General features: G+C 38.2%; 1 protein-coding gene across 2 annotated transcripts; it reads right to left on the bottom strand.

The window, feature by feature from the left end:
* GTF2A2 (general transcription factor IIA subunit 2) lies at nt 1–26,100 on the bottom strand. Of its 2 annotated transcripts, XM_082617108.1 has the most exons (6): nt 25,975–26,100; nt 14,876–14,925; nt 7,418–7,538; nt 6,394–6,498; nt 2,839–2,965; nt 1–306 (listed from the first exon to the last, which is right to left on the bottom strand). In XM_082617108.1, exons 3-6 carry the CDS (start codon nt 7,487–7,489, stop codon nt 281–283), a joined length of 330 nt encoding a protein of 109 aa, XP_082473234.1. In that variant the 5' UTR covers nt 7,490–7,538; nt 14,876–14,925; nt 25,975–26,100; the 3' UTR covers nt 1–280. The 2 variants fall into 2 exon arrangements, with proteins under 2 accessions (XP_082473234.1, XP_082473233.1); XM_082617107.1 differs by lacking the exon at nt 14,876–14,925.
* Between the last annotated feature and the right edge of the window lie 32 nt (nt 26,101–26,132).

Here is a 26,132-nt window from a genome sequence, read left to right on the forward strand (position 1 = left end):
TTGAGTTTTAAAATGAATTTATTAAAGAATGGTCTTAGGAAGGCCACAATGTTTGATTTGTCATTAAAAAAAAGTTCTGTTTCTTCATGCTGTATAACAAGGTAATGTAACAAGGTACAGAATCATAAGCTTCTTTCTACTGGAATTCTCTGATAGTACGGCACAGTGTAGTCATTTCTGCAATGCTAGAATAAATTAAAAAAAAGTCTCTTCTATGCTTCTCTTCAAAAAGTGATGAACAATATAACAGGATGGCATTAGAAAGCCATTTTTTTCCTATTCATTCTGTAGTATTGGAGCCAGTATCTAGGAAACAGAGGAGAGAAACAGTAAATTCAAGCAGCAACTTAAATATGCTGAGAAAATCTTTCTTTCAAAAGTAAAACAGGAACTAACAGTGGTGAAGAAGGGGAGACAAGGGTGGAAAGGAAAAGCTGACCACAGTAATATCTTGTGCATGTAAATGTCTTTTTACCTCTGCCTTAAAAGGAAAGTTAATGCTTAGTCTCCATATTTATGTTAAGAAAAATCAAGTTATACTATATTTGGTTCATATAGCTGCTATACTTTTTTTCAAGTTCTCTACTGTCCAAAAATTTAAAACTGCAGAGGACTATAACATAGAATTGTTTTAATTCCTGGCAAGAAAAAGACCCAAATTCTAGCCACTATCAATCACTTCCTCTGCTTCTCTATTTGGAATTGAACTTTATTTCAGAAAGCTGGCTTTTAGAAGAAATGGGCTTATTTCACAGTAGTACTGCATTTATCTGGTTACTAAGGAATGGTATTAATTATTACTTAAGCTTCTACCTCTAAATGCCACGACTATTTATATTTTAATGATTGATTGTATTATTTTCTGCTGACACGAGTGCATGGAACACAACCTTAGCTTTCCTTGAATACTCAACAGTCTTTTCTTTGAAGAACAATTACTGTACTGTGCTGTAAGGGGGGCAAGTTCCTCAGAAGCCACTGCAGTAGGTAAGGCTGATTTGCATTTTATATACACTGAAGTTTGAAAAAAAACAGATAATCTTATATCTTTAAGAAGCAAGAGAAATACACTCTAAGGACTACCTATAAGGAAAATACATGTTTACATGGACTCTTCGATTTTATTAAGTTTGCTCAGGGGCCTTCACTGACTTTTTGGTTCTTAGCTATGTTTCAAATGATTGATTGACACTCTACTAGTCTACATCTGTGCTGTCCAATGTGGTAGCTACTGGCTAACCACATGTGGCTATTTAAAGTTAAGAAAATTAAATAAAAATTAAAACATTAAACTTCTCAGTTGCCCTAATCCATTTCAAGTGCTTAACAGTCAGATGTGGCTATTGGAGAGTACAGACAGGAAACATTTCCATCAGCATGCAAGTTTTATGAACAGTACTGATCCATAGCATTAACTCATTTTGATAGTGGTCTAGAAATTATACATTAATGCTCAAATTCTATAGTCTAGTAAAAATATGAAAACCTAAGGGTTATAAGGGTACTATTAGCCTAAATTATAAGAAAAACATGAAAAAAAGTATACATTATCTGACATACAGAAATGTTATCTGTGATCCAGGAACTATAAAATTATAAACATAGATTTTTTTTTTGTTGTTACAGCAAAGAACAAAGTTATTTGGTAATTATATAAAAAAGTCATCTTAAAGTTCTTAGAATGGTTATCCCTAGTTAACCTTCCGAAATGTATGAACCACTGTAACATTACTAGTTTCAGACACTCTGACATCTGGAGATGATTTCTTTAAAAAGGGATAAAGGTATATAATTTTAGGCAGCTATCAAAAATCAGGTTTAAGAGAACAGTTAATGACTTACTTATGTGTGGAAAATGATATATTTGCAAATGAGTACATGCATACATATATTACTGTAAAGATATGTAGAAATAAAGACTAGAAGGTTATACATTAAAATATTAAGTGATATGTTATCTCCAGATGATGTTACAAATGACGTTTTTCTTCTGTGTGGTTTTCTGTCTTTATATCTTTTCAGTGATAGGGCATTTCTTTGAAACCCAAAACATAAAAACCTAACCTACAACCTGAGAAACGTAGGGTACTGCTTTCTACATTTCTCTTGTTTTTCAAAATTCCCCTTCTTGGAAAGTGACAGTATTCTCTATTTAATTTCAGGAATAGCTGCTTTAAACACAAACTGTTCAGATTACAAAATAAAAGTAAGTATATTTCAAATACAATTTATATATTTAAAATTCAATTAGCAAAAAGAAAATATTCATGGAACAGAAAGCAGAGATGTATAGGTTTTGAAACATTTAAGGACCTGAAGAAGTTCCTAGGTCTGCTGTAAAAATATCTGCATGTAACAGACCATAGAACTAGATATTTACCATTATGACTGATAAGGCTCTTATGGTTATTTAAAGTCTTTTAAATAATCATTTTTAAAATATAAAATGTATAGGTATCCAACAAAACAGAAACCATTGGATAAATTGCTGAAATTAAACACTTCCTTAAAGAAAAAGAAAAGCTTTAGAAACACTTCAAATCTGCAACTGAAATAGGGAAGAAAAGCTTATCAATATGCTTCCCCCCCTGCCCCCGCACACAAAGTCAACCTGTGGAAGTAGTCTATGTGTCATATGAAATGTTTATACCTGAAGTTAGTAAGAGGACTATGTGAGATCTGGAATCCAGAATCTAGCTGAGAAAGAAGCCTGGTCTCTATCTGGGAGTGGATCACTGGGCATTTTCTCCCTTAATTTCAGATGAAAATTTTTTAAAGACTCATGAAAACAAGATTTCAAGTATCTTTGCTTTCACAGTAATTAGGGCAAACACTTACTTTTACCATCACAGGCTACAATTTTCACTTTATCCACTTTAATAAGTTCTGTCACCTCTCTGAATTCAACATCATTCAATACAAAAGTCCACACATTATCGCAGAATCTGTATGTATTTAGAGAGCCCTTTAAAACAAAACATTTAGACAAACCATGAAAAGTCATTTTTCCCCCCTCACATTTTTCTCCAGACAATTTAAGAAAACCTAGCTACAAGTACATAATTCTCAAAATAGGATGAAAATTAAGGAAAATCTTAGGCAATCAATGTTAAGTGTTAATCATACTATCACTTAAAGAAAAAATTCTAGATAAATTTGCTAAGGGAAGAGTTAAAAAATATTTTAGTTAGCAGACTATTTTCAGCACTGGAAAAGCCTGAAATTACTTACCTGAAATCTGAAGAAAAACTGAATGGAAATTTGAATCTGTATTTCTACTGCCCTCATGTGGCTAAATTATGAAAATTCATTTGAATTTTTTATGACTACTTTTTAAAAGTAACAGATTTTATTGTGTATGTTGGTTCTCTGAATTTGTACAAAAGCAGGGAATTCCTAGAAACATTAATTTTCATCCTGTGACTTAGCTCAGATGAGTTACTGTATTAGCCACTAAAATTACAACATTGTCCTGTGCAACTGACATTCTTCTAATTAATACATATTTCTCCTAAAAAAAATTTTATCTGAACATTAAAAGGAACTTTTTGAAAAGTGTGATGAAGGTGAAAGGGTGGACACCAACAGAATATAATCAAAACCTTAGAGGTATATACATGCACAAGTATTTACATATGAAATTTAGTATTCAATGAGACATTTATATGCCTTCAGAAAAAAAATTCAGCACAAAACTGTTCCCTGCAGTGTTACTTGTAATATCAAAAATTGAGTTCTCATCAATGGCTTAAGTTATAATGATTAGGGATATTATAATGGCTATGAATGAATAAATTTCATAAATATGAATAAATACTATTTGTTAGACTATACTAGGCACTGAGGATACAATGGTAAGCAATACACATATGATCCCTGCCATCCAAAAAGCTTAGGTTAGCAGGGGAGATCACTAAAACAAGTAAATACATAGTGTAACAGTGCTATGAAAGATTGTTACTGGGTACAATGGGAGTACAGTAGAGGCATCAAGGGTACAGGAGATAGGACGGAGAAAGCTTGAGTCCCAAAGAATGAAAAAGAGTCAAGGGAAAGGTGGGACAGCAGAAAGGAAGACAAACACTTGGAATGGGATAGTAAGTTCCTGAAAGGAGAATATGACAGGAGGTCCTAAGGTGAAAGAGATCATGGAGAACCTTGGGAAAGCTTTTCCCTATTGTGAGGGCATTAGGACGTCAATGAAGGATTTCAAGCAGAGGAGTAACATGATGAGATCTGCATTTTGCATTTTTGGTGATAACATGAACAGACTAGAGGGGAGTCTGACTGGAGGAAGGAGAGAAGCTGAGAAGCAGATAGCTTTTAGCTGGCTGAATCAGACAGGTGAAAGTGGCTGGGCAATAGCAGAGGCAAGGGGGTCCAGGGAAGTGGAGAGATTTTAAAAGGTAGATCTGTCAATGCTTGATAACCAACTGGATACGGTCGGGTGGGGAACAGAGAAATCTTTGTTATTCCCAAGTTTCTGGCTTGTGTAACAACGCATTCATAGAAAAAACTGGTTTGGGAGGAAAGTTAAATTTGAGTTTTAGCTACATCTTACCATATCCAGTAAGCAGCTGGAGTCTAGAAGCAAGCATGGGAGCATATCAATTTTAAAGCCAAGGACTGGATGAGATCATTCAAGGAGAATATGTGGAGCCCTAGATAACCCTTAAGGAAAACCAGCAATTAAGTGATACAAAGTAGCCTGAGAGAGGAGCCAGAGAATAGGAAAAAAAAAGCCAAAATAGTATGATTTCAAGGGAAGTATGGGTTTCAAGAGACTAATCAATAGTTATCACTAATTATGCATTAGATTTAGCAATAAATAACTTGCCAAGAGAAGTTTCAGTGGAGAGGTGGGAGTAATGCATAGAAAATCACTCAGGACATATTAAGTAAAAAGATGCAGAGTTGTAAATGTAAAAAAAAAATTTGTTTAATTAGATCTGTTCCTTTGACTACAGCTTGAGCCATTGGAAGGCTGAACAACCAAATGCCAACCTCAATGTTCATTTCTGGCTTGTGTGTAATCAATGATCCTATAAGTGTGTAGGTTACTGTCATATCCAGTTGGTGGCAGATGTGTCAATAATTTGAACCAGGCAAGTCACTGCTATTTATGATTAGCATGTGAACATTCAAATATGCTGAAATTCTGTTCTTTATATTAAAAATTCCCTTCTATATGATAGATAACATGTGGCTAAACTATCTTTAATGCACCTCTAATACATATATTTTTTACATATATCTACTGAATAACACTTTTTAAATTTACCTTTAGCTAAAGAGATCCAAACTAGAAACCTACAATAATACAACTAGAAGACCACTCAGGCCTTGTGAACCCTACAACTCTGATAAGTAGTCAAACAAATTTTCTACATGGGCAAGTATGTATCAACATGGATCAATTTAGAATTAAAGGATCAGATTCTGAATGACAAACCAGGCACATTTGTATGTATGGTTGTACAAAAAGGAAACTTTGCCGGCATTATTACTGTTAAAAATTCAAGAATCCACTGATAAAATTTTATAAAGACATGTTTTACTCCAGATCATTGTTAGGCATGTGAAACTGATGTGACTTATTTATATGAATATAAAATACATGCAGATTTTACCCCTTCACTAAAATAAGTCAAATGGGGCCTGTCTTCTTTTGCCGTGTATACCCAATAGCCAGAACAATGCCTCGTATTTAATAGGCATTGAAATGTTCGTTGAATAAATGATAATTTTCTTTTGTGCTTTTCATCACAAACTAAAACCAAAAACCCCAAACACTGATGTTCTCTTAAATGCAAATTAACATCTATATTCTTTTCATTTGTTGATTTTCATATCTTTTAATCTGAATTTGCCATCGAATTGAGAAAGACAGTTTTGTTCAGTTTGGGATTACTGTTCAAAGTACAAGTGATTCAAATGAGATCAAGCTACCAGAAGAGACCATTATCTGCCAACAGGTCAGGTCTTTATAAGCCATGTTATCTAAGAGTAGGTGGGAGGCAATGTGAAGTTTCTAGAAATAACTCTGAGCTTCCCTGGTCAGAGTTTAAAAAACATAACTGATCCTTAGAGATTACTCTCACTTACCTTCAATCTTGCAGATAATGTTTCAGACATTTGAAATCTCAGTAACTCTTCAGGGAAGGTAGCCAAACATACATAGGCTGATTTGTGAAACAACAGAACAAGAATCTAAAAACAACTCTATATCTCACATTAAGTGGATTTAAACATCAAGCAGAATTCAGTTATCAAACAAGTTCCAAAGTTTGATTAAGACATCTCTTTTTATGATTAATAAATATGTAGGTGTCCTAAAAAGCACTATTGCTAACAATCGTGGTGCAGCTTGTAGATTTAAGAAAATATCCTTACCCTGAAATTGACTCTGTTCCTGACCCTCTGTGCCAACGCTGAATTTATAGCCTTATCAAACTGAAGTAGAACTTGAAGGGCAAGTTGGGGGGTAATCTGTTGAGACTGAGAAAAAATAAAGGTCATGAATCTTCTTAGAGAAGAACATTAAAGAAAAAATAAAACAAAAATACATGAATTATAGGGCTTCCCTGGTGGCACAGTGGTTGAGAATCTGCCTGCCAATGCAGGGACACGGGTTTGGGCCCTGGTCTGGGAAGATCCCACATGCCGCAGAGCAACTAAGCCCGTGAGCCACAACTACTGAGCCTGCGCGTCTGGAGCTTGTGCTCCACAACAAGAGAGGCCGCGACAGTGAGAGGCCCGCGCACCGTGATGAGGCGTGGCCCCCACTCACCACAACTAGAGAAAGCCCTCGCACAGAAATGAAGACCCAACACAGCCAAAAATAAAACAAATTTTTTTTAAAAAGCTAAAAAAACAAAAAATCATAAATTATCATCTAAAATTTAACTGAGGTTAACCAGAGTCTCTAAACTAGAATTCCTTATTCTTTTTTGCCATAACTGACAACTAAGAAGCAAAGCCTGACAATATTTTCTTGCATTATCTTGACACAAACATAATTTTAAAAAGAAACCATGCAGTGATGTTACAACACCGGGACAAAACTTTGTCTATCACTCCTTCACAGTATCTGGAAAGAAGTGTTCGATAAATTGAAGGAACCAAGTTTCTTTTAAATAAAAAACCTGGGACCAATAATACATTAAAAAAAAGTCTAATCTTATATATGAAAATAAATGGAAATATATAATATGTTCTTGGATGAGAGGTTTACATAAAAAGGTTAATTTTCCTAAAATTAAAATATAAATTCAAAATTCTAATTTAAATCTCAAGACTTGTATTAACTTATCCAAAGTTATCTTAAAGCTACGTAGACTATGCCATTCTCATAAGTATGAGAACAAGAATTATTATAGATCCATCTAAATAAAAATGTTGATTTTTAGTCCCTCACCTGTATAAGCTCATCGAGGCTCTCCTGAAGACTGTTTCCCAAAGTGGTATTTCTGTACAACTGATATGCCATGGCTTAGGAAGGAGAAATTCTTCTTCTTATTCAGGCTTGCATTGATATCCTAAAAATTTAATATGAAACTATTAAAAAAATTATAAATTACATATGTAACATAGTCTACTTCATATTTTCTAATATATACTATTAGCATACTACATAATAACTGAGGAATTGCAAGGAATAGTTAAAAATAGTTTTTCTATTTATTTTTTCTATTATTTTGACGTAGGCATTTATACTCCTTTGTACAAAGTATAGATATATATATTAAAATGTACATCTTTACCATTTCTTTCAAATATCTACCTTTTGACCTAGTCTAGAATTTACCATGTACCATTCTTTTCTACTTACTGTCAAGTCACTGATCCAATCTTCAGCTCACATTTGAATGCCTTCCCCTTCATTTTCCTGTTCTCTTAAAATTCAGTATTTATAGAGTGCCTACCCAGAAGATAGCACTGTGATAGGTACCATGGAGAGGAAGATAAATAAAGATACACTTCTGACCCTAAAAAATTTATACTTTAGAAAAGGTAACAGACACATAAAAAAGTTAAATAGAGAATAAGAACTGTGATAGAGATTATATACAGTTATTATGGAGGCTGCCTGTGGACTGAATGAGTTGGCTCATCACAAAAGCTTCCTGATTCTTGAAGCTAGACTTTAAGCCAAGCAAAGGAAGAAAGTCATCTTAGGCTGAAAAAATAAATAGAATGAGTAAAGCCATAGAAGGATGAAATAATACAGTCCATAGACAGAACTATAAATTGTTCCATATTAAGGTATAGGTATGAATAGGAAGTGGTAGGAGATGAGGCTGACAAAGATGACATGGATGGATTTGTCAGGAGAGGTGCCAGGATTTTATAATGCAGGTAATGGGGAGCCCCTGAAGCTTTCTAGACAGGAAAGGTCAGACAAATGGGCAGCAATGTAAACAATGTACTCAAGTGCAAGATTAGAAAGAGATGAGGGATGAGGGCTCGAAGAGGGTGCCAGTAACACATATTCAGCAAATACTGAGCTTTTACTACATGTCATGTATTAGATACCTGACCTCATGGCACTTTCAGTTTAGAGATAGACAGAAGGAGACAGCTGTATTCAGGAGTAAACATCAGGTAAAACTCAGCAAAAATAATAGTTATCGGTCTTCACATTACACACCTTGTGAGCATTTGATACACTTGATCATTTCTGCCTTCTTTTTTTTTTTTTTTTTTTCTTTTTGCGGTATGCGGGCCTCTCACTGTTGTGGCCTCTCCCGTTGCGGAGCACAGGCTCCGGATGCGCAGGCCCAGCGGCCGTGGCTCACGGGCCCAGCCGCTCCGCGGCATATGGGATCCTCCCAGACCGGGGCACGAACCTGCATCCCCTGCATCGGCAGGCGGACTCCCAACCACTGCACCACCAGGGAGGCCCATTTCTGCCTTCTTGAAGTCTTTTCTTTGGCTTCTGGGACCCCACACTCAGTTTTCTCCTCCCACCTCACTGGATAGTACTGTTTCTTGTTTCCTTCTGTTGGTTGCTCCTCAGCAATCTAACTTCTAACTAACTACTTGAGTGCCCCAAGGCTTCTCATGTCTTCTCTATATGGTTTACTCCCTTAGTTACCTCATCTAGGCTTATGGCTTTAAATACGTTCTGTTTATCTGCTGATGAGGTGCAAACTTACATTGCCAGTCCTGACCTTTTATATTCCCATGTTGCCATATATAAAACTGCCTACTTGACACTGGATGGAAATATAAAGTGGTAGATCAAATTAGTTACAAACCAAATTCTGGATACTCCTCCAAACCTTTTCTGCCCTCGGTTTGTCCACCTCAATTAACAGTAAATCTAGTCTTCCAGTAAGACAGCCCCAAAACCTTATAGTCAAATTCTCTCTCACCCTGCGTGCAATCTGTCAGCCAATCCTTTCAGTTCTTCCTTCTGAATATAACCAGAATCCAACAACGTTGACCATCTCCACTGCTAGCACTAAGTCACCATCAATCTGTCACTAAGATTTATGGTGATAGCCAAGTAAGGCGTCTCCTTCTTTCTACCCTTGTCTATCCCACCCCTGCCCCCACAGCAGCCACACTGAGCCTTTTAAAACACAAATAAAATCTCATCACTCATCTGTTCAAAACCTCCCAAGGCAGCATCCTATCTCAGAGTAAAAACCAAGGTCCTCCTAATGGTTTACAAGGCCTGCATGATCTGGCGCCCCGCCCCCCCACCTCTCTGAACTTGACTTCTTCCACCTACTCCGTCATTCACTCTGCTTCAGCCATACTAGTCCCTTGCTCCAATATGGCAAGATGTTCTTGCTTTAGGGCCTTTGCACTGGCTGTTCTTTCTGTTTCAAATGTAATGCGCAGACACCTGCAGGGTTTACCTCTCATCTGATTCAGATCTCTGCTCAGATGTCACTTCATCAGAAATAACTTTTGTGACCAATGTATAAGAAAGAACTACCTCCCTTCCCCTTTACACTGATTTATTTTCATTTATATCACTAATTGAAGCTGACATATATATGCTTATTCTATTTCCATCCACTAAAACAGACGTTCCCTCAAGATAGGACTTATGCTCAGTTATATATTTACTATCTAGAACAATGCCTAGTATGAATTCAGTAAGTATTTGTTAGTGAATAAATAACCTGGTGATATGTCAAAATGCTAATATCAAACTGTACTGCACTTACATGCATTTATAATAGGTTTTCTACTTTACTGAGGAAAATGAAGCAATGAAAACTTCAACTCTCAAAACTACATCTAACTACCTACCAATATCTACACCCATATACTCTGCCTGTCACTATAGTCAAACTAGCCATGCTGTTACCTAAATACAATCCTTCTACCTGTGGATCAGGTCCTATCCCCCCTATTACGGACAGGATATTTTTCCAACAATTCAATTATTCCTTCTATCCCTATCAAATTTCCCATCTCTATGGATCCTTCCCATTAGCAAACAAACAGGCAGCTACTTCTCCCATCTTAAAAAAAAGTCTCAACTCGCTTCTCTGGCCAGCTCACTCTATTTCTCTATTCCTCTTTGCAGCAAAAACTCCTGAGTTGTCTGTACTCACTGTCTCTCATTCCTTTTCTCACACTTTCTCTTAAACTCACTCCTTATACAGTTTTGCCTCAAGCACTCAAATGAAACAGATGGTGAAAGTCACCACTGGCAATGCTAAAACTAATAATCCTCAGTTCTTAGTTCTCACCAGACTTAATCATTTGACATGGCTGATTACTCCCTCCTCTTTGATAAAGGATCTTGGTTTAGCTTCTGGGACAGTACACTTTTTGGGTTGTTCTCTTAAACTCACTGGTTCATCCTTCTCAATATTGTTTGTTGGTTGAGGCTCTTCTCCCTTAACTCTTAATGTCACAAGACACCTCTGTGGTTCTCTGCTTTCTGTCTACACTTGTTCCTTGGTGATATCGCTTTGTGACATGGTTTTACATACCATTGCTGATGATTCCCAAATTCATATACTAGAACAGACCTTGCCCTGAACTCTCACTCCTGGATCCAACTGCCTACTCAACATCTCTATGTGTTGTCCTTCCCATCTCAGTTGATTAACGCCATACCTCTATGGGCTTAGGCAAAAACCTTTGAAGTTATTCCCGACCACCCCTCCCTACCCCCAGTCTGGCCATCTTACCTCCACATCCAATCCCTAGCATAACCTGTAAACTCTACCTTCAATATGGATTCAGAATCCAACCATTTCTCACCATGTCCATTGTTATCACCCTGGTATGTGCCACCATCACCTGTCATTGGGATTCCTGAAATAGCTTCCTAACTGTTTTCCCTACTTCCATGCTTGCCCCCTAGATTCTAATCCCAATTCAGCAGTCAGGTGATCTTTTAAAACAAAGGTTAGAACATATCTCTTCTCTGTGCAAACCTCCCATGGTTTCCATTTCATTCAGTCCTTATAATAATCTGGCTACCCATTATCTCACTGACCTCATTTGCCATCTCCCCCTTGTTCTTGCCCTTCTCCAGACAAACTGGCTTCTCCTTGTTTTTCTTAGAACATGACAGACATGTTCCTGCCTATGTAAGCCTTTGTAAAGGCTCTCCTTTTTACCTGGAATGCTCTTCTCCCAGATATCCTCTTGTTTTTCTTAATTCCTTCAAGTATAGCACGTACTTAATGAGGCCTAAACAGACCACCATATTTAAAAGTCCAACTCCCACCTCCACTCTGGAACTGCCCAATCCCCCTCACCCTGCTATGTTTCTTTGATGGCACCATCACCTTCTAACATGTTATATAGTTTCCTTAGTTTATGTTTATTTTCTGCATCCTTCAATAGACTGTACAACCTACCAGGGCAGGGACTTTTGTCTGTTTTTGTTCACTGAAGTAAACCAGGCGCCTAGAACAAACACTACCTGAGACGTAATAGGAGACAATGGAATATTTGTTCAATAAATAAATGAACACAAAAAAATCAGTTAGTAAAATGTATGTGGGTAGCTGAGGGGGGATAAAAAGGGCAAGAAGGGGTCCCAGTAAGAAGATATAAACTTGATAAAGTCAGAGTACAGAATCTTGTGTCCTGCCCATTTAACGAAAGTCTAAGAGTTACCGGAAAATAACTATAAGTTAATAATGAATTATCAGAAAGAAAAATAATCCTATTTACAATTGCATCAAAAAGAATAAGATACTTAGAAATTAATTTAGCCAAAGAGAAATAAACTTAGCCAAAGAGAGGAAAGACCTGGACATTGAAAACTATAAGACAGTGATGAAAGAAACTGAGTATGACACAAATAAACAGAAAGAAATTCCATGCACGTGGACTGGAAGAATCAATATTATTAAAATATCCATACTACCTAAAGCAATCTACAAATTCAACACAATTCCTATCAAAATTCCAATGGCATTTTTCAAACAAATAGAACAAACAGTCCTAAAACATATATGAAACCACAAAGACACCAAAATGCCAAAGCAATCTTGAGAAAGAAGGACAAAGCTCGAGGCATCATGTTTGCTGATATCTAATTCTATTGCAAAGCTATAGTAATCAAAACAGTACATTACTGCCATAAAAACAGATGTATAGATGAATGGAATAGAATAAAGAGCCCAGAAATAAACTTACACATGTACAGTCAAGTAATTAACAACAAAGGAGGTGAGAATGTACAATTGCGAGGGCTTCCCTGATGGTGCAGTGGTTAAGAATCTGCCTGCCAATGCAGGGGAATGGGTTCGAGCCCTGGTCTGGGAAGATCCCACATACCGCAGAGCAACTAAGCCCGTGCGCCACAGCTACTGAGCCTGCGCTCTAGAGCCCCCATGCCACAACTACTGAGCCCACGTGCCGCAACTACTGAAGCCTGTGCGCCTAGAGCCTGTACTCCATAACAAGAGAAGCCACTGCAATGAGAAGCCCACGCACCGCAATGAAAAGTAGCCCCTGCTCACTGCAACTAGAGAAAGACTGCGTGCAGCAACGAAGACCCAACACAGCAAAGGAAGGAAGGAAGGAAGGAAGGAAGGAAGGAAGGAAGGAAGTAGAACAATGGGGAAAGGACAGTCTCTTCAATAAAGGGTGCTGGGAAAACTGGGCATCCACATGCAAGAAAAAAGACACTGGACCATTATCATACACCATACACAAAACTGAACTCAAAATGGATTAAAGGCTTGAAATGTAAGACCTAATACCATAAACCCCCTAAAACTCCTAGAAGAAAACATAGGTGGTAAGCTCCTTGACACAGGTCTTGGTGATGATTTTTTGAATCTGACACCAAAAGCAAAAGCAATAAAAGCAAAAATAAATAAGTGGGACAGGATCATACTAAAAAGCTTATGCACAGCAAAGGAAACCATTAAAAAAATAGGCTACCTACTGAATGGGGGAAAATATTTGCAAATCATGTATCTCATATGGGCCTGATATCCAAAATGTATAAGGAATACATAAAACTTAATAGCAAAAAAAAATCCAATTAAAAATTGGACAGAACATTTGTAGCAACATGGATGGACCTAGAGATGATCATATTAAGTGAAGTCAGACAGAGAAAGACAAAATATCATACGATATCACTTACATGTGGAATCTAAAAAAATGATATAAATAAACTTATTTACAAAACAGAAATCAACTCAGACAGAAAACAAACTTATGGTTACCAAAGGAATTGGGGAGGGGAGGGGGCAGGGGATGAATTAGGAGTTTGGGATTAACATATACACAATACTACATATAAAATAGGTAAGCAACAAGGACCTACTGTATAGCAAAGGAAATTATACTCAATATCTTGTTATAACCTATAAGGGAAAAGAACTTGAAAAAACATATATTTATATATATGTATAACTGAATCACTTTGTTGTACACTTGAAACTAACACAATGTTGTAAATTAACTATACTTCTATAAAAAAAATTGGGCAAAAGATGTGAAAACTTTTCCAAAGAACATATACAGATGGCCAACAGGTACATGAAAAGCTGCTCAACATCACTAATTATCAGGGAAATGCAAATCAAAACCACAGTGAAATATCACCTCACACCTGGTAAAATAACTATTATCAAAATGACAGTTAATAGCAAGTGTTGGTGAAGATGTGGATTAAAGGGAACCCTTGTGCATTGTTGGTAGGCATGCAAACTGTGGTGCAGCCACTATGGAAAAGTATGGACGTTTCTCAAAAAAGTAAAAGAGAACTCCCATATGATCCAACAATTCCACTTTGGAGTACTTATCGGAAGAAAAAGAAAACACTAACTGGAAAAGATATATGCACCCACATGTTCACTATAGCACTATTCACAATAGCCAAGATATGAAAACAACTTAAGTGTCCATCAAAGGATGAATGGATAAAGAAATTGTGGGATGGGAGACAAGATGGCAGAGTAGAAGGACACGGGTTCACCTCCTCTCACAAAAACACTGCAATCACAACTAACTGCTGAACAACTATTGACAAAAAAAGACTGGAACCTACCGAAAAAGATATCCTATATCCAAAGACAAAGAAGAAACCACATTGAGACGGCAGGAGGGGCACAATCGCAGTAAAATCAAATCCCATACCCACTGGGTGGGCAATCCACAAACTGGAAAATAAGGATTACCACAGAGGTTATCTCATAGGAGTGAAAGTTCTGAGCCCCACATCAGGCTCCCCAGCCTGGGGCCGGGTCTGGCAATGGGAGGAGGAGCCCCCAGAGCATCTGGCTCTGAGCGTCTGCGGCTTTTGACTGCAGGAATTCCACAGGACTGGGGGAGACAGAAACTCCACTCTTAGCACACACAAGGTCTTGTGCACACCAGGACCCAGGAGAAAAAGCAGTGAACTCACAAAATCCTGGGCCAGACCTACCTGCTGGTATTGGAGGGTCTTCTGTAGAGGCGGGGAGCAGCTGTGGCTCACTGCAGGGACAAAAACACAGGTGGAGGTAGTTCTGGGGAGTACTCATTGGTGTGGGCCCTCCTAGAGGCCGCCATTTTCTCACCAACACTTGGCCCCACCCAACACCCTCTAGGCTCCAGTGCAGGGACACCTCAGGCCAAAGAACTGACAGGGTGGGAACACAGCCCCACCCATCAGCAGACAGGCTGCCAAAAGTCTTCCTGAGCCCACAGCTGCCTGCTAAACACAGCTCTTTTTTTTTTTTTTTTTGCAGTACGCAGGCCTCTCACTGTTGTGGCCTCTCCCGTTGTGGAGCACAGGCTCCAGACGCGCAGGCTCAGTGGCCATGGCTCACGGGCCCAGCCACTCCGTGGCATGTGGGATCTTCCCGGATCGGGGCACGAACCCGCATCCCCTGCATCGGCAGGCAGACTCTCAATCACTGCCCCACCAGGGAAGCCCTAAACACACCTCTTGACACAGCCCTGCCCACCAGAGGGACAAGACCCAGCTGCACCCATCAGTGGGCAGGAACCAGTCCCTCCCACCAGGAAGCCTGCAAAAGCCTCTTAGACCAGCCTCATCCACAAGGGGGCAGAAGCAGAAGCAAGAAGAACTACAACTCTGCAGCCTGTGGAACAGGACCACAATACAGAAAGATAGACAAAATGAGATATCGGAGAAATATGTCCCAGATAAAAAAACAAAATAAAGCCCCAGAACAACTACTAAATGAAGCGGAGAAGGGCAATCTACCCAAAAAAGATTTCAGAGTAATGATGGTAAAGACGATCCAAGATCTCAGAAAAAGAATGGAAGCACAGACCTAAAAGATGCAAGAAATGTTTAAGAGCAAGCTAGAAGATTTAAGAAGAAACAAACAGAAATGAACAGTAAAATAACTGAAATGAAAATACACTAGAAGGAATAAATAGCAGAATAAATGAGGCAGAAGAACGGATAAGGGAGCTGGAAGACTGAATGGCGGAAATGACTGCCACAGAACAGAGAAAAGAAAAAAGAATGAAAAAAAATAGGACAGTTTAAGAGACCTCAGGACTTTGTTAGATGCACCAACATTCACATTATATGAGTCCCAGAAGGACAAGAGACAGAAAGCACCTGAGAAAATATTTGAAGAGATTAATAGCTGAAAACTTCCCTAACATGGGAAAGGAAAAAGTCACCCAAGTCCAGGAAGCACAGAGTCCCATAAAGGATTAAACCCAAAGAGGAACATGCCAAGACACATAGTAATGAAACTGACAAAAATTAAACACACAAAAAAAATATTAAAAGCAACAAGGGAAAAGCAACAACATACAAAAGAATTCCCATAAGGTTATCAGCTAATTTTTCAGCAGAAACTGCAGACTAGAAGGGAGTGGCAAAATATATTTAAAGTGATGAAAGGTAAGAACCTACAACCAAGAATACTCTACCCAGCAAGGCTCTTGTTCAGATTCGACGACAAAATCAAAAACTTCACACAGGGCTTCCCTAGTGGCGCAGTGGTTGGGAGTCCGCCTGCCGATGCAGGGGACACGGGTTCGTGCCCCGGTCCGGGAGGGTCCTGCATGCCGTGGACCGGCTAGGCCCGTGAGCCGTGGCCGCTGAGCCTGCACGTCCGGAGCCTGTGCTCCGCAGTGGGAGAGGCCACAGCAGTGAGAGGCCCACGTACCGCAAAAAAAAAAAAAAAAAAGCTTCACACAGGCAAAAGCTAAGAGAATTCAGCACCACCAGACCAGCTTTGCAACATATGCTAAAGAAAGTTCTCTAGGTAGACAAGAAAAGGCCACAATGAGAAACAGGAAAATTACAAATGGAAAAGCTCACTGTTAAAGGCAAACATACAGTAAAGGTAGGAAATCATCCACACACAAATATGATATCGAAATCAGCAATTGTGAGGAGAGCACAAATACAGGATATGGGAAATACATTTGAAATTAAGACCAGCAACAGAAAATAATCTTGTTTATGTACAGACTGCTATATCAAAACCTCATGGTAATCACAAACTGAAAATCTACAATAGATACACACACAAAAAAGAAAAAAGGATCCAAACACAACACTAAAGTTAGTCATCAAATCACAAGAGAAGAGAACAAAAGAGGAATGGGAGAAAAAAGACCTAAAAAAAAAAAATCCAAAACAATTAAGAAAAGGGCAATAAGAACATACATAAAGATAATTACCTTAAATGTAAATGGAATAAATGCTCCAACCAAAAGACAAAGACTGGAAAAACGGATACAAAAACAAGACCCCGTATACACACTGTCTACAAGAGATCCACTTCAGACCTAGGGACACATACAGACAGAAAGTGAAGGGATGGAAAAAGGTACTCCATGCAAATGGAAATTAAAAGAAATTTGGAGTAGCAATACTCATATCAGATAAAACAGACTTTAAAATAAAGAATGTTACAAGAGACAAGGAAGGACACTACATAATGATCAAGGGATCAATCCAAGATACGACAATTGTAAATATATATGCACCCAACACAGGAGCTCCTCAATATATGAGACAAATGCTAACAGCCATAAAAGGGGATATCAACAGTAACACAATAATAGTGGGGGACTTTAACACCCCAGTTTCATCAATGAACAGATCATCCAGACAGAAAGTCAATGAGGAAACACAGGCCTTAAATGACACATTAGACCAGGTGGACTTAATTGATATTTATAGAGCACTGAATCCAAAAGCAGAAGAATACACATTCTTTTCAAGTGCACATGGTACACTGTCCAGGACTGATCACATCTTGGGCCACAAAGTGAACCTCGGTAAATTTAGGAAAACTGAAATCATATCAAGCATCTCTTCTGACTACAATGCTATGAGATTAGAAATCAACTACAAGAAAAAAACTGTAAAAAACACAAACACATGGAGGCTAAACAATATGCTACTAAACAACCAATGGATCACTGAAGAAATCAAAGAGGAAATCAAAAAATACCTAGAGACAACTGAAAATGAAAGCACGACGATCCAAAACCTATGGCACGTAGCAAAAGCAGTTCTAAGAGGGGAGTTTATAGCACTACAATTTTACCTCAAGAAACAAGAAACATCTCAAACAACCTAACCTTACACCTAAAGCAACTAGAGAAAGAAGAACAAACAAAACTGCAAGTCAGTATAAGGAAAGAAATCATAAAGATGAGAGTGTAAGTAAATGAAATACAGATGAAGAAAATGACAGAAAAGATCAATGAAACTAAAAGCTGGTTCTTTGAAAAGATGAACCTGATAAACCTTTAGCCAGACTCATCAAGAAAAAAAGGGAGAGGGCTCAAATCAATAAAATTAGCAATGGACATAGTGAGAGAGTGGCATGGACATATATACACTACCAAACGTAAAACAGATAGCTAGTGGGAAGCAGCCGCACAGCACAGGGAGATCAGTTCAGGGAGATCAGCTTGGTGCTTTGCGACCGCCTAGAGGGATGGGATAGGGAGGGTGGGAGGGAGGGAGATGCAAGAGGGAAGAGATATGGGAACATATGTATATGTGTAACTGATTCACTTTGTTATAAAGCAGAAACTAACTCACCATTGTAAATAAAGATGTTAAAAAAAAAGAAATGAAAAATGAGAAGTTACAATGGACACCATAGAAATACAAGGGATTGTGAGAGACTACTACAAGCAACTATATGGCAATAAACTGGACAACCTGGAAGAAATGGACAAATTCTTAGAAAGGTACAACTTTCCAAGACTGAACCAGGAAGAATTAGAAAATATAAACAGACCAATCACAAGTAGTGAAATTGAAACTGTAATTAAAAACTTCTAACAAACAAAAGTCCAAGACCAGATGGCTTCAGAGGCAAATTGTATCAACCACTTAGAGTTAACACCTATCCTTCTGAAACTATTCCCCAACATTGCAGAGGAACACTCCCAAACACATTCTATGAGGCCACCATCATCCTGATACCAAAACCAGATAAAGATACCACAAAAAAAGAAAATTACAGGCCAATATGACAGATGAACATAGATGCAAAATTCCTCAAGAAAACACTTGCAAACCAAATCCAACAACACATTAAAAGGATCATACATCATGATCAAGTGGGATTTATGCCAGGGATGCAAGGATTCTTCAATATCCACAAATCAATCAGTGTGATACACCACACCAATAAATTGAAGAATAAAAACCATATGATCATCTCAACACAGGCAGAAAACGCTTTTAACAAAATTCAACGCCCATTTATTTTAAGAACTCTCCAGAAAGTGGGCATAGAGGGAACCTACCTCAACATAATAAAGGCCAAATATGACAAACCCAAAGCAAACATCATTCTCAATGGTGAAAAACTGAAAGCCTTTCCTCTAAGATCAGGAACAAGACAAGGATGTCCACTCTCAACACTATTATTCAACATAGTTTTGAAGTCCTAGTCACGGCAATCAGAGATGAAAAAGAAATAAAATGAATACAAATTGGAAAAGAGGAAGTAAAACTGTCACTGTTTGCAGATGACATGATACTATACATAGAGAATCCTGAAGATGCTACCAGAAAACTGCTAGAGCTCATCAATGAATCTGGTAAAGTTGTAGCACACAAAATTAATACACAGAAATCTGATGCATTTCTGTACACTAACAACGAAAGATCAGAAGGAGAAATTAAAGAAACAATCCCATTTACCACCGCATTAAAAAGAATAAAATATCTAGGAATAAATCTACCTAAGGAGGCAAAAGACCTGTACTCTAAAGACTATAAAACGCTGATGAAATAACTTGAAGATGACACAAACATATGGAGAGATATAACATGTTCTTGGATTGGAAGAATCAACACTGTCAAAATGACTATACTAACTAGGGCAATCTACATATTCAATGCAATCCCTATCAAATTATCAATGGCATTTTTCACAGAATTAGAACAAAAAATTTCACAATTTGTATGGAAACACAAAAGACCCCGAACAGCCAAAGCAATCTTGAGAAAGAAAAATGGAGCTGCGGGAATCGGGCTCTCTGACTTAAAAGTGTGCTGCAAAGCTGTAGTAATCAAAACAGTATAGTACTGAAATATACATCAATGGAACCGGATAGAAAGTCCAGAGATAAACCCATGCACCTATGGTCAACTAGTCTATGACAAAGGAGGCAAGAATATACAATGGAGAAAAGACTGTCTCTTCAGTAAGTGGTGCTGGGAAAACTGGACAGCTACATGTAAAAGAATGAAATTAGAACACTCTCTAACACCATACACAAAAATAAACTTGACATGGATTAAAGACCTGAATATAAGACTGGATATTATAAAACTCTTAGAGGAAAACAAAGGCAAAACACTCCCTGACATAAATCACAACAATATCTTTTTTGACCCACATTTTAGAGTAATGAAAATAAAGACAAAAATGAACAGGTGGGACCTAATTAAACTTAAAAGCTTTTGCACAGCAAGGGAAACCATAAACAAAACGAAAATAACCCAGAGAACGGGAGAAAATATTTGCAAACGAGGCGACCTACAAAGGATTAATCTCCAAAATATACAAACACCTCATGCAGCTCAATATACAAAACAAAGAAAACAATCAAACAATGGGCAGAAGTTCAAAATGGATGTTTCTCCAAAGAGGACATACAGATTGCCAAGAAGCACATGAAAAGACGCTCAAGATCACTGGTTATTGGAGAAATGCAGATCAAAGCTGCAATGAGGGGCTTCCCTGGTGGCGCAGTGGTTGAGAGTCCGCCTGCCGATGCAGGGGACATGGGTTCGTGCCCCGGTCCGGGAAGATCCCACATGCCGTGGAGCAGCTAGGCCCATGAGCCATGGCCGCTGAGCCTGTGCGTCTGGAGTCTGTGCTCCGCAACGGGAGACGCCACAACAGTGAGAGGCCCACATACCGCAAAAAAAAAAAAAAAAAAACACATGGAGGCTACACAATACACTACTTAATAACGAAGTGATCACTGAAGAAATCAAAGAGGAAATCAAAAAATACCTAGAAACAAATGACCATGGAGACACGATGACCCAAAACCTATGGGATGCAGCAAAAGCAGTTCTAAGAGGGAAGTTTATAGCAATACAATCCTACCTTAAGAAACAGGAAACATCTCAAATAAACAACCTAACCTTGCACTGAAAGCAATTAAAGAAGAACAAAAAAACCCCAAAGTTAGCAGAAGGAAAGAAGTCATAAAGATCAGATCAGAAATAAATGAAAAAGAAATGAAGGAAACGATAGCAAAGATCAATAAAACTAAAAGCTGGTTCTTTGAGAAGATAAACAAAATTGATAAACCATTAGCCAGACTCATCAAGAAAAAAAGGGAGAAGACTCAAATCAATAGAATTAGAAATGAAAAAGGAGAAGTAACAACTGACACTGCAGAAATACAAAAGATCATGAGAGATTACTACAAGCAACTCTATGCCAATAAAATGGACAACCTGAAAGAAATGGACAAATTCTCAGAAATGCACAACCTGCCAAGACTGAATCAGGAAGAAAGAGAAAATATGAAGAGACCAATCACAAGCACTGAAATTGAAACTGTGATTAAAAATCTTCCAACAATCAAAGTCCAGGACCAGATGGCTTCACAGGCAAATTCTATCAAACATTTAGAGAAGAGCTAATACCTATCCTTCTCAAACTCTTCCAAAATATAGTAGAGGGAGGAACACTCCCAAACTCATTCTACGAGGCCACATCACCCTGATACCAAAACCAGACAAGGATGTCACAAAGAAAGAAAACTACAGGCCAATATCACTGATGAACACAGATGCAAAAATCCTCAACAAAATACTAGCAGACAGAATCCAACAGCACATTAAAAGGATCATACACCATGATCAAGTGGGGTTTATTCCAGGAATGCAAGGATTCTTCAATATACGCAAATCAATCAATGTGATACATCATATTAACAAATTGAAGGAGAAAAACCACAGGATCATCTCAATAGATGCAGAGAAAGCTTTCGACAAAATTCAACACCCATTTATGATAAAAACCCTGCAGAAAGCAGGCATAGAGGGAACTTTCCTCAACATAATAAAGGCCATATATGACAAACCCACAGCCAACATTGCCCTCAATGGTGAAAAACTGAATGCATTTCCACTAAGATCAGGAACAAGACAAGGTTGCCCACTCTCACCACTCTTATTCAACATAGTTTTGGAAGTTTTAGCCACAGCAATCAGAGAAGAAAAGGAAATAAAAGGAATCCAAATCGGAAAAGAAGAAGTAAAGCTGTCACTGTTTGCAGATGACATGATTCTATACATAGAGAATCCTAAAGATGCTACCAGAAAACTACTAGAGCTAATCAATGAATTTGGTAAAGTAGCAGGATACAAAACTAATGCACAGAAATCTCTTGCATTCCTATACACTAATGATGAAAAATCTGAAAGTGAAATCAAGAAAACACTCCCATTTACCAATGCAACAAAAAGAATAAAATATCTAGGAATAAACCTACCTAAGGAGACAAAAGACCTGTATGCAGAAAATTATAAGACACTGATGAAAGAAATTAAAGATGATACAAACAGATGGAGAGATATACCATGTTCTTGGATTGGAAGAATCAACATTGTGAAAATGACTCTACTACCCAAAGCAATCTACAGATTCAATGCAATCCCTATCAAACTACCACTGGCATTTTTCACAAAACTAGAACAAAACATTTCACAATTTGTATGGAAACACAAAAGACCCCGAATAGCCAAAGCAATCTTGAGAACGAAAAATGGAGCTGGAGGAATCAGGCTCTCTGACTTCAGACTATACTAGAAAGCTACAGTAATCAAGACAGTATGGTACTGGCACAAAAACAGAAAGATAGATCAATGGAACAGGATAGAAAGCCCAGAGGTAAACCCACGCACATATGGTCACCTTATCTTTGATAAAGGAGGCAGGAATGTACAGTGGAGAAAGGACAGCCTCTTCAGTAAGTGGTGCTGGGAAAACTGGACAGGTACATGTAGAAGTATGAGATTAGATCACTCCCTAACACCATACACAAAAATAAGCTCAAAATGGATTAAAGACCTAAATGTAAGGCCAGAAACTATCAAACTCTTAGAGGAAAACATAGGCAGAACACTCTATGACATAAATCACAGCAGGATCCTTTTTGACCCACCTCCTAGAGAAATGGAAATAAAAACAAAAATAAACAAATGGGACCTAATGAAACTTCAAAGCTTTTGCACAGCAAAGGAAACCATAAACAAGACCAAAAGACAACCCTCAGAATGGGAGAAAATATTTGCAAATGAAGCAACTGACAAAGGATTATTCTCCAAAATTTACAAGCAGCTCATGCAGCTCAATAACAAAAAAACAAACAACCCAATCCAAAGATGGGCAGAAGACCTAAACAGACATTTCTCCAAAGAAGATATACAGACTGCCAACAAACACATGAAAGAATGCTCAACATCATTAATTAGAGAAATGCAAATCAAAACTACAATGAGATATATCATCTCACACCAGTCAGAATGGCCATCATCAAAAAATCTAGAAACAATAAATGCTGGAGAGGGTGTGGAGAAAAGGGACACTCTTGCACTGCTGGTGGGAATGTGAATTGGTACAGCCACTACGGAGAACGGTATGGAGGTTCCTTAAAAAACTACAAATAGAACTACCATATGACCCAGCAATCCCACTACTGGCCATATACCCTGAGAAAACCATAATTCAAAAAGAGTCATGTACCAAAATGTTCATTGTAGCTCTATTTACAATAGCCAGAAGATGGAAACAACCTAAGTGTCCATCATCGGATGAATGGATAAAGAAGACGTGGCACATATATACAATGGAATATTACTCAGCCATAAAAGGAAATGAAATTGAGTTATTTGTAGTGAGGTGGATGGACCTAGAGTCTGTCATACAGAGTGAAGTAAGTCAGAAAGAGAAAAACAAAGACTGTATGCTGACACATATATATGGAATTTAAGAAAAAAAAATGTCATGAAGAACCTAGGGGTAAGACAGGAATAAAGACACAGACCTACTAGAGAATGGACTTGAGGATATGGGGAGGGGGAAGGAAGCTGTGACAAAGTGAGAGAGTGGCATGGACATATGTACACTACCAAACGTAAAATAGATAGCTAGTGGGAAGCAGCCGCATAGCACAGGGAGATCAGCTCGGTGCTTTGTGACCACGTAGAGGGGTGGGATAGGGAGGGTGGCGGGGAGGGAGACGCAAGAGGGAAGAGATATGGGACCTTATGTATAACTGATTCACTTTGTTATAAAGCAGAAACACACCACTGTAAAACAATTATACTCCAATAAAGATGTTAAAAAAATAGAATGAAATAATGCCATTTGCAGCAACATGGATGGACCCAGAGATTGTCATACTGAGTGAAGTCAGACAAAGACAAATATCATATGATATCACTTATATGTGGAATCTACAAAAATGGTGCTAATGAACTTATTTACAAAACAGAAACAGAGTCACAGATGTAGAAAACGAATTTATGGCTACCGGGGGAAAAGCGGGGGGATAAATTGGGAGATTAGGATTGACATATACATACTACTACATATAAAACAGATAACTAATAAGGACCTACTGTAAAGTACAGGGAACTCTACTCAAAACTCTGTAATAACCTATGTGGGAAAAGAATCTTAAAAAAAAAAAAAGAAGTGGATATATGTATAACTGATTCACTTTGCTGTACACCTAAAACTAACATAACGTTGTAAATCAACTATATCCGCCCCCCCCAAAAAAACCCAAGAAGATGCATGCACTTTTCTTTCACTGCAGCATTATTTACAATAGCCAAGATACAGAAACAATCAAAGTGTCCATCCATGGATGAATGGATAAAAACAATGCGGTATATAGAATGGAATATTATTCAGACATTTAGAAAAATGAAATCCTGCCATTTGGCACAATGTGAATGGGCTTTGAGGTCATTACACCAAGTGAAATAAGTCAGAGAAAAAAACACCACATGATCTCACTTACATGTGGAAACTAAAAAACAAAAGAGAAGAAAATTAAGCTCATAGATAAAAGATTGAGAGTTGGGGAAAAGGATGGGTGAAACTACAAACTTGCAAATATAAAATAAGTAAGTCATGGGGATATAATGTACAGGATGGTGACCAGAGTTAATAATACTGCATTGCATATTTGAAAGTTGCTAAGAGAGTAGATCTTAAAAGTCCTCATCATATGAAAAAAAATTTTTTTTCAACTATGTTTGGCGATGGATGTTAACTAGACTTATTGCGATCTTTTCACAATGTGTACAAATATTGAATCATTATGCTGTACACCTGAAAGTAATGTAGTTAAGTTATATGTCAATTATACCTCAATAAAAAATAATTTTAGAAATAGCTATGTTATTTAAATGTTAGTTTAAGTTACTTGCTTTAATAATCTTAGATTTCTAAAAATTCCTTGTGAAATGTTTAATTTTTTCAGATGTGGTATGAGCCACGTAAATTTAGTATTACTCCATTTTGCAGTTTAGAAAATTAAAGTAGAAGGCTCCACATTCGGAAGTAACCTGATAGTCCTAGTCTTTCTTGAGCAAACCGTCCAGTTTAAATTCATTCCGGTACGAGTTCACATGAGGTTGAAAAGCAGACTTCAAGCACCGAAGACACACAGAATGAGACACTTAAGAAACGCCGCCCCCCACCCCGGCAAGCCCGCCCCGATACTGTGGGGAAAAATCACCATGTAAGCTTTAAGACTTGCATCTGGCTAAAAATACGGTGCTGGGCTGAGGACCCCTGCCCCCCAATCCCCCACCCTCCGGACTGTTCACATGGCGCCCCGAGTACAACAAGCCTCCCAGCCGCCTCCCTTTCCTTTCCTTCCCTTCCCACCCCGGTAAGCGCCGCGGGGCCATCCCGGCAGCAAAGTCGGTAACGGGCCGAACGCAGGCCGAAAAGGCCCTCGCAGAAGACCCAACGGACGCAATGCCTGCTCTGAATGGTGGCAGAGAGCGCGGGCCGGCTCACCCAGTACCTGTGGAAAAGGCGCTTCCCGCCTCGGAGCCGACAGAAGTGGGTCGGCCAGAAACCCAGCAAGAGATACCTTCTTCGCAGGAGTACCTCTCCGGCCGCCGCAGAGAAAGCAGCGTTAGGTCGACGACCCGGAAGCACTCGCAGAAGCTGGAAATGACG

The sequence above is a fragment of the Mesoplodon mirus genome (genome assembly GCF_964341445.2).
Source record: "Mesoplodon mirus genome assembly, chromosome: 4".
NCBI lineage: Eukaryota > Metazoa > Chordata > Mammalia > Artiodactyla > Ziphiidae > Mesoplodon > Mesoplodon mirus.

What these genes read in the sequence shown, in the direction of transcription:
- GTF2A2 (XM_082617107.1), bottom strand. Translation starts at nt 7,489, where the DNA reads ATGGCATATCAGTTGTACAGAAATACCACTTTGGGAAACAGTCTTCAG. An exon ending in GCCTCGATGAGCTTATACAG is followed by an intron (nt 6,499 to 7,417) that starts GTGAGGGACTAA and finishes ATTTTTTCTCAG; the next exon opens with TCTCAACAGATTACCCCCCA. An exon ending in GGAACAGAGTCAATTTCAGG is followed by an intron (nt 2,966 to 6,393) that starts GTAAGGATATTT and finishes TTTGTTTTAAAG; the next exon opens with GGCTCTCTAAATACATACAG.